General features: G+C 41.9%; 1 protein-coding gene across 1 annotated transcript in view; it reads right to left on the bottom strand.

Annotated features, from left to right (window-relative positions):
- The window catches only part of OTC (ornithine transcarbamylase), a 77,208-nt gene that overhangs the window by 13,033 nt on the left and 52,146 nt on the right, over window positions 1–12,029 (bottom strand). The window contains exons 5-6 of the mRNA XM_055438495.2: window positions 9,846–9,999; window positions 7,720–7,842 (exon numbers count right to left, since the gene is read on the bottom strand). Of these exons, the coding sequence (XP_055294470.1) occupies window positions 7,720–7,842; window positions 9,846–9,999 (277 nt within the window). The remainder of the gene's footprint in view (window positions 1–7,719; window positions 7,843–9,845; window positions 10,000–12,029) is intronic.

Here is a 12,029-nt window from a genome sequence, read left to right as displayed (position 1 = left end):
CTACTGAACATGCCTGTTCCCCATGTTCAGTAGAATATGATGTTGACATCTAGAATTTCAAAGCTTGAGTGCTTTTGGGAATTTAAAAAGGTAATCAGTTGCCGCATTTTGCTTTGATTATTTTTGACCTCTTTAGTCCTAAAGATAAATGGGGTGTGGTGCTTTCCAGCTCTTGGTAGCACCTTTTCTTATTCCTCTAATAGTTTAAGAGGATTATATACGTAAGTCTACAACTTACTGCATTTTTGTCTCAGAGTCTTTCTACAAGCTGTTGTTTTTTTTCAAATGCTTTTGTTTTCCTTTGGTCTGAAATGCTTTTTCCCACCCACTCCATGTGGATAATGCTTTCAAGTCTCAATGCTCTCAACTCAAATATTTCCTCCTCAGAGAAACCTTCCCTCAGCGTCTCAGCTAAATACTAAGAGCCCACGCACACATCTTAGTCTCACCAGCCAGTGTTCTGCAGGCAGGGAGCTGGCTTTGAAATGGCCTTTGCATAGCAAATATACTGTTTTTGCTGAAATATATGTGTTTGGGTTCGTTTGGTGAGGGCAGGGTCAGGACTTGAGTGAGGCACTCACTGACAGTCATGCAAGCATGAATTTTGCACCCTAGTTTCCTTGCTTGCTCACTGGTCTCAACTTTAGGTGAGGGGACGCTGTGGGAACAGCTGAAGTCCCCCCAACTCTTCTAGACCCCACAGGTAACCCGTCTGCCTCCATCCTCAACTTCCAATCTGCGCTATACGCAGCAGCCAGAATTATCTCCGAAGCCTTCAATGCTTACCACTTGTTCCATAAGTCGAAGCTGATTAAGGGTATCAAGGCTCCCTGCCGACATCTCTTGCTTCTGTCTCTTTTAATTTTTCTCAACATCTTGCTGCAGGAAAGCCAATCTCATTGTCATACTTGTACATGTCTTGCCCTTTGCTGCCGTCACAGCCTTTCAACCTTAAACACTTCCCCCTCTGTCCCCTCCTGGGTGTCTTTATTGGAACATGTCAGCTCCTCCTTTGTCAAAACCCTGGGCCAGCCCCACCTCCAGACCCTCCAAGAGGAAGGCTCGTCAGTCAAAACACCATCATTATTCTCAGCATCCCCATCCTTCTCATTTTCCTGAATTCTTAGAATTGATTTATGTCTCATTTTTACAAACTCTCAGTAGGGCACAGCAATGGGTGTGGTATGCCACCCAGATCCCCTTCATGAATAATGGACTTGTGCTCCAGCTGCTGCGCATGCGCTAGAAGGTGGCTTTCAGCTGTCAGCCCTAGTTGGGCACTGGCGCAGCTGCAGAGAGCTGACGCACCCAAGGTCACATACCCTTCCAAGGCCACCTGCATTCAGGGACTGATTGACAGGGGAACATGAAAACCTGACTCCCTCCTCCAAACCTGCGACAACCCTTAAATGACCATCTCAGATCTAGAATTCTCTATCAGGTCAGCTGAGGCTGCTTTCGGGCCTGAATCACAGTTTGACTTCTGTTTCCTTCCCCTCCCTTCTCAAGGGCACGCCGTCATCAACAACCTGCAGTCTGAACTCTATCTCAGAGTCTGCTTCTCAGGAAACTCAGCCCACAACAGGGATGTTCAGGTTTATTCACTGGAAATTGTGTTTATTTACACATGTTTATCTATCATAGTTCCTTCTCTCAATAAAACAATTCTTGAGGTTAGAAGCTATCAGATGGTGATGATTCCTGCAGATCTTTTTGCAGCTTTATCACCCTCAATAGCCATAAATTCTGGAGCTTTGTTTATCGATATTTGGGGAAGGTAATTAATAAAGGCTTGCTAATTTAGTAACTCATGTTGTGACCATTCATACTGGGAAACATAAATGAAAAGGCTTGGCTCTTACCCCAGGTACCTCCTGCCCTGAAAATTCAGCCTTCCCTCTGGAAAGCAGGTTTTATCCTTCCAAGTATAATCATTCTTAGAGAAGGAATCAATAAGTACTTAGAGAACCAACAGAGTGGTTTGGAAATTACAAAATCACCCAACCTTGCATGCACTGGGCCATGACTGAGAATACAAAGAGGAATTCTTTACTCACAGCTAAGCTTTCAGTACTAAATCACTCTATGGCTTTGACATAAATCTTAAAACCAGATGAAGGTGATTAACAGACCCAGTTCAGTCTAAATACTCACTTAGAACAATGTTAAAATCATTACCATCAATAGTTTATGGAACAACTTTACAATCCAGGACAAAATTATGTTTTCTCAAACATGTAAGTTATTCTTGGTTAAAGGATGAGGAAATAGATTAATTATGGCCTTGGAAAATTTTCAGTGCTTCTCAAATTTATAATAAACCTGCTAGCTTTATCTTTAAAGGAAATGGGTCTACTTATAAACTGATGGAGCAACTTCTACACTTCAGACTTTCCAGAAGACTTTTAAAAACTCTTACTCCCACCCAGATTTAACCAGGTTTTAATACTTGTTATCATTTAAATGAGTTTCTGCATAAGAACAATACTGAAATTACTCTGTAACATTGGAATTTTTTCCCTTTGATTTAATAAAACATCTTGGATATTCAATAAAATGTTTAAATCATGTATTTCTCCAACAGAATAAAACCTTGCCAAAAACACCTTATAGCATGGAACAATCATTGTGAATATATATTTTATCTGTAAAATTGTTTGCATTAATATAGAGCCCTTCCTCGGACTAGATTTGCAGCAAGAGTGTGCTAAGTTTTCCCATAAAATGAAGAACTACCTTATTCACATGTTAGATCTGACCTTTTATCTCAGTTTTTGCTGAATGAGAGAGAATTCTCTCTTACAAGAGTTAGCTCTCTGAGTCCCCAAAGTTTACTACATAAAATAGGGTGGCACCCTATGCTGCCTACCTGGCATTTCTTCCATGGCAAGTGTATTAGGTAGAAGAATGTCTTCCAAACATTTATTCCCCACCAAAACCTCAGAATGAGACCTTTTAAAAATATATTTATTTATTTGGCTGTGTCAGGTCTTAGTTGCATGCTCAGGATCTTAGTTTCAGTATGTGAGATCTTTTCTTGCAGGCCACAATCTCTGTAGTTGTGTGCTGGCTCCAGAGCATGTGGGCTCACTAGTAGAGGCTTATTTGCTCCAAGGCATGTGGGATCTTAGTTCCCTGACCAGGGATCAAACCCACGTACCCTGCACTGCTAGGTGGATTCTTAACCACTGGAACACCAGGAAAGTCCTAGAATGTGACCTTTTTTTAGAAGTAGAGTCTTTGCAGATGTATTTAGTTAAAAGGAGGTCACATTGGGCTCCAAAATCACTGCAGATGGTGACTGCAGCCATGAAATTAAAAGACGCTTATTCCTTGGAAGAAAAGCTATGACCAACCTAGACAGGATATTAAAAAGCAGAGACATTACTTTGCCAATAAAGGTCCATCTAGTCAAAGCTATGGTTTTTCTACTAGTCATGCATAGATGTGAGAGTTGGACCAAAAAGAAAGCTGAGCACCGAAGAATTGATGCTTTTTAACTGTGGTGTTAGAGAAGACCTCTTGAGAGTCCCTTGGACTGCAAGGAGATCCAATCAGTCCATCCTAAAGGAAATCGGTCCTGAATATTAATTGGAAGGACTGATGCTGAAGCTGAAACTCCAATACTTTGGCCACCTGATGTGAAGAACTGACTCGTTGGAAAAGACCCTGATGCTAGGAAAAATTGAAGGTGGGAGGAGAAGGGGACGCCAGAGGATGAGATGGTTGGATGGCATCACCGACTTGATGGACATGAGTTTGAGCAAGCTCTGGGAGTTGGTGATGGACAGGGAGGCCTGGTGTGCTGCAGTCCATGGGGTTGCAAAGAGTCGGACATGACTAAGCAACTAAACTGAACTGATACTGGATTATGACCAACCTAGACAGCATATTAAAAAGCAGAGAAATTACTTTTCCAACCAAGGTCCGTCTAGTCAAAGCTATGGTTTTTCCAGTGGTCATGTATGGATGTGAGAGTTGGACTGTGAAGAAAACTGATCACCAAAGAATTGATGCATTTGAACTGTGGTGTTGGAGAAGACTCTTGAGAGTCCCTTGGACTGCAAGGATATCCAACCAGTCATTCTAAAGGAGATCAGTCCTGAGTGTTCATTGGAAGGACTGATGCTAAAGCTGAAGCTCCAATACTTTGGCTTGTATTGACTCACAAGCCATGTGAAGTGTTGACTCACTGGAAAAGACTCTGATGCTGGGAGGGATTAGGGGCAGGAGGAGAAGGGGACGACAGAGAATGAGATGGCTGGATGGCATCACCGACTCGATGGAGGTGAGTTTGAGTGAAGTCCGAGAGTTGGTGATGGACAGGGAGGCCTGGCATGCTGTGATTCATGGGGTCGCAAAGAGTCAGACATGACTGAGCGACTGAACTGAACTGAACTGAACTGAAGTTTATTATAACTGCTATCCTCATAAGAAGAGGAACATGTGGACAGAGAAAATGGGCATAAAGGAAGGATGGAGGCAGAGGCTGGAGTGATGCAGCCACAAGGCAAGGAATGCCTGAAGTTACCGGAAGTGGGAAAGAGACAAGGAAGGATCCTCCCCTAGATGCATTGTGTGTGTGTGTATGTGTGGTGGTGGTGGAGTGTTATCCTGCCAACACTTGGATTTTGGACTTCTAGCCTCCAGAGCTGTGAAAGAACACATTTCTGTTGTTTTAAGCCACCCAGTTTGTGGGGATTTGTTATGGCAGTCCTGGGAGACTAAGGCAGCAGGGTACGTTGACTCAACCTGGTTCAGCAAGAACACAAGGGGAAGGTATTTTCTTTTGCCTTGTTTGTTTCATTTGGTTTTGGCAGGATGCAGCAGACAATGCTGGTGTTCTACCCAGAGGCCCTCAGAGGACCCTGATCTATATCTTTTGCCCCCTCTTCCCTTTTCAGTGTGCTTTTTAAATCTACTTATTTATTTGTTTATTTTTAGTTTTGGCTGTGCTGGGTCTTCATTGCTGCACCAGGGCTTTCTCTAGTTGCCATGAGTAGGGGCTACTCTCTAGTTGCAGTGTGCAGGCTTCTAGAGCATGGGCTTCAGTAGTTGCAGCTCGTAGGCTTAGTTGCTCAGTGGCATGTGGATCTTCCCCAATCAGGGATCGAACCTGTGTCCCCTGTATTGGCAGGCAGATTCTTAACCACTGGACCACTAGGGAAGTCCCCATCAGTGTGCTTTTAATACCTAACACTCATCTCTTCTTTAGGAGATGGCCCTCTGACTCCCCAGCTGCTCTTCCTGCCAAAGTGGGAAGCTGCTGTATGGGCACAGGGAGCTCAGCCTGGTGCTCTGTGACAACCTAGAGGGGTGGGATGGGGTGGGGGGTGAGGTTCAGGAGGGAGGGGAACATATGTGTACTTGTGGCTGATTCACATTGTTGTATGACAGAAGCCAGCCCATACTGTAAAGCAATTATCTTCCAATTATTAAAAAAAAAATCCAAAGGTAAACTCTGAAACTAGTAAAAAAAACAAAGAAAAAAAGTGCCAGAGGATTCAACACCCACCTCTCCATGCTGCCCTTGACAATGACTGGTTCCAAGAATAAAAGTCCATCCTCCCTGCCTCAGGTTGGGACAGCACTGGGGCATGACCTCCACTCCAGAGCTCACCTGTTGGATCAGCCTGAAGCACTGTGCCTGACATGGCTTTTGGGTGACCAGATCACTCTAGTTTGCCTGCACCCTTCCTGGTTTTAGCACTGATAGTCCCATGTCCCTAGAAATCCCTTCAGTTCAGTTCAGTTCAGTCGCTCAGTCGTGTCCGACTCTTTGCGACCCCATGAATCACAGCACGCCAGGCCTCCCTGTCCATCACCAACTCCCGGAGTTCACTCAAACTCACGTCCATCGAGTCGGTGATGCCATCCAGCCATCTCATTCTCCGTCGTCCCCGTCTCCTCCTACCCGCACTCCCTCCCAGCATCAGACTCTTTTCCAGTGAGTCAACTCATCGCATGAGGTGGCCAGAGTATTGGAGTTTCAGCTTTAGCATAAGTCCTTCCAATGAACACCCAGGATTGATCTCCTTTAGAATGGACTGGTTGGATCTCCTTGCAGTCCAAGGGATTCTCAAGAGTCTTCTCCAGCACCACAGTTCAAAAGCATCAATTCTTCAGCGATCAGCTTTCTTCACAGTCCAACTCTCACATCCATACATGACCACTGGAAAAACCATAGCCTTGACTAGACGGACCTAGTCAATCTTAAAATCAAGAAGCAGAAGCAGAGAGTGAGTTTTAGGCCTCACACGCTCACCTCTGAATGTCTTAGGTTATCAGAGTGAGCTATGGCAGTGACCACTGAGATAACAGCAAACACATGCTCAGCCAGAAATACACTGGTGCACAATATTATAAATCATCGTCCCTTAATGGAAAGGTCAATTCTGTCCTTTGTTTCTGCAATGGCCTCTATTTAGGGGCATTTTCCTTCCAAAAGACTCCTGATCAGAAATCATAACTAATAAGAAACGTAACGAAGAAAAGAATTTAGTAGAGATGGATTATGTAAAAGGTTCTGTGGGGATCGCTCAGAACTGGTTTGTGTATGAGTCACTTGTAGGATTAGTTTTTATCCTCTGAAAGGCCTACTCATTCTGTATGAGGCTAGGAGTACCTTTTTATTAAATTTTTTGAAGTTTAGTTGATTTACAATGTGTTAATTTCTGCTGCACAGCAAGGAAACTCCATTATATATAAAAAGAACATACATACATATATGTAAACATATAATATGCATATTCTTTTCCATTCTGGTTTATCACAGGGTAGCGAATATATTTCCCCATGCTGTACAGTAGGACCTTATTGTGTAGCCATCCTATATATACTAGTTTGCATCTATTAATCTTATACTCGAAGCTGGGAGTATTGTAACATAGGGCTTCTCCTAGGAGGACCTGCACTTTTTTATTTTAGTGTATTTATTTATGGACTTATGTAATTATGTACGTAAAACATTTATATGTTAAGAAATTTAAACCATATAAAAGGATATACTGCAGAAATAAAGTCTCCCTCCTACCTCTAACCTTGAACCTCCCAGCTTCACTTCTCACAGACAACAATTACTGCTAGTTTCTTGTATATCAAAAGGGTTACCTTAGACCTATAAAAGAAGGCCCGTTCCCGTTCCCATACATCCTGTGAGAGATTAACAGCAGGATAGGAAGTAGGGTAGGTCAGCTTCACAGCCAGGATTCAGATTTAAAAGGCTGAAGGACCCTTGGATTTGAGTTTTGAAACACTAAGCTGATGCAGACGCTATCACTGTGTCCTTCACATTAGATTGAACTTTTTTTCAACAAGCTGTAATATTCGAACAATGACAGCGTCTTTGCCATGCCTTGAGACTTCTAGGCTGTCGGGATTTCATTATTTTCTTCAGCCTTTGTGGTAGCAATACACAAGAAAGCCAGTTATCATAATGGCTGGTTTCAGGGCATTCAAAGGGATAATTCAGACATGCTTTTAACACAGAAACTCACAAGATGAAAGGCATCAGCCAAGATTATCTCTTTGTGTAGAGATGGGAAATTGGACACTCAAGAGGCCGGATAGCTATAATAGTAGGGATAGCAACATAACCTAAATTTTGTGGCCTCAACTGTGCTCTCCTTGAAAGGAAGAGAGGTTTGTTTTTTCACTAGGTAATTGTATCTGGGAATGATTTCAAAGGGGGGTTAGTTTCAAGGCAGAAAGTTTCCCTACCTTTGGGGTAGCCACCTGAAGGTGCATCCCGAATTTCGCCGCACTCATCATGATGGAGTGCAGGATGTTATTCCCATCCCCAATCCAGCTGAGGGTAAGGCCTTTCAGAGAGCTGTAGTGTTCCTGAAAGGCAAGGGATGGAGGAAATTACATCCAGGAGGAATTCCACTTATGTGAAACAATTATTCAGTTCAGTTCAGTCGTTCAGTCATGTCCACATCTCGATTTTAAATGCTTTGTTGGAATGAAGAAACTACTATTTTTTTGCATTATACAGAGCAATTTAATAACATGAAGATACAATCACCAAAAAGAAGTCCTAATCACCAAAAAATATCCTAATATCTTAAGCCAAGACATCATATGATCATATGAAGACTCATGTTTTCATATATTGCAAATCTGAATCTTTGTTGCATTTGTTCTTTCATTCAACAAATTGAGAATCATCCATGTCCAGACACTGTCCTTGGCCCTGGAGATATAACAATGAACAAAGGAGACAAAAACTTTGCCTTTATGAAGCTTATAGTTGTTAGAATAAGAAAGGGGAAATACAATGCACCTAGAACAATGTAGCATGGGTATTGAGAATGTTACTGTTTATATGGCTGAAAGCCATTAATATACTTGGTTTCTTATGGATATTGACATGGACAGTTAAAGTATGAACATATGCTTGGAAATCATAAATACAAATGCCAGGATAAAATGTCTTTGAGGGGTTGGAGGAAATGGGATCAAAGATAGTTACACAGTGGACTTCAAATCTACCTGTAATATTTTTGGCCACACTGCATGGGATTGCAGGATCTTAGTTCCCTGACCAGGGATTGAATCTGCACCCCCTGCAGTGGAACCCTGGAGTCTTAACCACCAGACCACCAGGGAAGTCCCTGTAATATTTTACTTAAAAACAAAAAATTCTAAAGTAAGATTTGCCAAAACTACATAATGGGCACATGGGTGTTTGTTTTACTTTTCTTGAAGTGTCTGTAGGTTTCATATATTGTATACATTTATATATTTACAAATGTAAAGAGATTTAAATGTAAGTGTAAAGATTTTAAGATTTTTAGAAGAGAAAGGCTAACTAATTTGAAGATCACAAATTAGTTAAGTGGCTAAGCTAGGATGTAAATCCAGGTCCATCTGATTTAAATTCCATGCTCTTTACAAGCTGCTATTTATTCATTCAGCTCCTACTTTGAGCATGTCTGTTATGAAGGCATTGTACCAGGTCCTGCAGGGAACAATATGATGAATAGAACATTTCACTGTCCCTCATGAATATATAAACTAGTAATGATGAAATCCCAGCGAGAAGCATTAAATTATCTGGCATATATGTAAAGCCATACCTACAAACAGCTGCTTGGTGTCTAACATAGTATATCCTCTCTGCATTCATCTTATCTTCATCACCAAAGAGTTTCATTTTGAGTTTAACCTCACATTTACATGTGTATAGCATATTCAAATAAGGAGCAAGGGGGACCTGTCCAGTTTGCCCTGTCTCCCAGAATAGTTCATAGATGCAGAAACCATGGTTCTTAGGATTCCCAGTGGCAAGACTATGTAGATTGGCTGTGGCCAACCCAACAGGATGAATCTTTCAAAGTTACTCAGTTTCATAATTTGAAGGGACATGGCTAAATCTGCACCTCCATTCTGTGAATTCTTCATGCTCTTAACTCCAGTCTTAAGCAGTTTATTAAAATAATAGCAAATGGCCTTCTTCTCAGAAAGTGATTTAGTAATTGGTCATTTTGAATATTCAAAGCACTCTCCATCAGTCTTCACTCCCAAATCATAGAGCCTTACGTATTATGCATGACATAAAGATGTATCCATTTTCTGTGCTCCAGCACTCTCTGTTCATCCACTGTGTTAAATAAATATGGCACCCAAAAAGCAAAGGTTTGAGAACTGAAGTGTCTTCTAATCTGTTTTCAATAATGCCCTATCTTCCTTGGTTATCAAGTTGTACACACATGCTATGCATCTCTGCCAAGATGTTATTTGAAAACAAAACACCAATGCCACAATTTAAATGCTTCCATTTAGAGCTACTTAGGAATTATTTATTGATTTTGCTCTTGTGTGAGGCAAAGAAGTAAGCCAACCTGGAGCGTGAGGTAATCAGCCAGGATCTGGATAGGGTGGTACAAATCCGACAGCCCATTGACAATTGGGATGGATGCTTCTTTAGCCAGGATGTCCAGATCTGATTGTTTGTACACTCGCGCCAGCACGGCATCTGTCATGCTAGACAACACACTGTGGCAAACCAAGAAAACATTATCTAAGTTGATTAGGCTTAATGATTCCTTCTTAATTTAGGATCTTAAAAAGTCATAAGAAATGCTAATACATGAGAATTTTTACTGTTACAACTACCTATCAACATGACAGGTTTAAAAGCTAATGATAAATATGTAGTCATTACAGAAGCGAATGTGTTACCCTGATGTCTTAGCCCTGGTTTTAGTATTTTTTGCGGTGCTAAGAAGCCAATTGTGGGCCCATCAATTATAATGATGAACTATAATTGATATATAGCAATTGGTAAAGTTGAAAGGGACAAGACCAAAGACAAGATATATAGAGAAAAAATAGTAAACTGGATTGTGGCATTTGGGAGGAGGGACATCTCCCCTCAAGTATGCAGTTTCACTGTAAAATAGAAAGTAGCAGTGTGGCAACAGTGGAGGTGCACACACAGATTGTTTTTCAAGAGAGAACCTTCTGGAAGGAGTGCCATTAGCTGACAGCCCCCAGCTGCTGCACCTTTGGGATCTGTCACGGCATTTCTGTCAAGGCCATACCCTCCCCGGCATGTTCCCACCAAGGGCCAAGCACAGTGGGGTCTCCAGAGCTGGGCCAATCTGTCTGACATGGGACGTCTCTGTTGGGCAGTGAAGATGGATATAACTTGTCTAATTTTATAACCGATGGACCTAAAATAACAAAGAAGCTTAGTAACTTGCCCCAGCTCACACAACTAATTACATTGGAAGAACTCATCTTCAAACCAAAGTCAGTTTAATTTCAAAAGTCCATGTTCTACATAAAAAGATGCTCAACATCACTCATTATCAGAGAAATGCAAATCAAAACCACAGTGAGGTACCATTTCACGCCAGTCAGAATGGCTGCTATCCAAAAGTCTACAAGCAATAAATGCTGGAGAGGTGTGGAGAAAAGGGAACCCTTTACACTGTTGGTGGGAATGCAAACTAGTACAGCCACTATGGAGAACAGTGTGGAGATTCCTCAAAAAACTGGAAATAGAACTGCCATGCTGCTGCTGCTGCTAAGTCGCTTCAGTTGTGTCCCACTCTGTGCAACCCCATAGACGGCAGCCAGGCTCCCCTGTCCCTGGGATTCTCCAGGCAAGAACACTGGAGTGGGTTGCCATTTCTTCCTCCAATGCATGCGAGTGAAAAGTGAAAGTGAAGTCGCTCAGATCCAGCAATCCCACTGCTGGGCATACACACTGAGGAAACCAGAACTGAAAGAGACACACGTACTCCAATGTTCACCACAGCACTGTTTATAATAGCCAGGACATGGAAGCAACCTAGATGTCCATCTGCAGACAAATGGATAAGAAAGCTTTGGTACATATACACAATGGAGTATTACTCAGGCATTAAAAAGAGTACATTTGAATCAGTTCTAATGAGGTGAATGAAACTGGAGCCTATTATACAGAGTGAAGTAAGCCAGAAAGAAAAACACCAATACAGTATACTAACGCATATATATGGAATTTAGAAAGATGGTAACGATAATCCTGTATGTGATACAGCAAAAGAGACACAGATGTATAGAACAGTCTTTTGGACTCTGTGGGAGAGGGCGAGGATGGGATGACTTGGGAGAATGGCATTGAAACATGTATATTATCATATGTGAAATGAATCGCCAGTCCAGGTTTGATTCATGAGACAGGGTGCTCGGGGCTGGTGCACTGGGATGACCCAGAGGGATGATATGGGAAGGGAGGTGGGAGGGGGGTTCAGGATGGGGAACACATGTACACCCATGTCAGATTCATGTCAATGAATGGCAAAACCAATATAATATTGTAAAGTAATTAGCCTCCAATTAAAATTTTTTAAAAGTCCATGTTCTTACCATTATAATACATTGCCTCAAATGTGCAGATGATAAAATCGTGGAATGAGAATCTGGGATCCAGAATTTAAGTTCTCTCCATGTGTCAGAATGATGGCGGTCCCTCAGCTAAAGTTTTAACCTTACAAAAATAACAGGGATGGCTTTTTGTTTAAAATCTTGCTTTT

The sequence above is a fragment of the Moschus berezovskii genome, chromosome X, assembly GCF_049115385.1.
Source record: "Moschus berezovskii isolate FMDL1 chromosome X, NW_MosBer_1.0, whole genome shotgun sequence".
NCBI classification, from domain to species: domain Eukaryota; kingdom Metazoa; phylum Chordata; class Mammalia; order Artiodactyla; family Moschidae; genus Moschus; species Moschus berezovskii.
The sequence above is the reverse complement of the archived record's forward strand: the minus strand, read 5'-3'. Positions and strand labels throughout refer to the sequence as shown.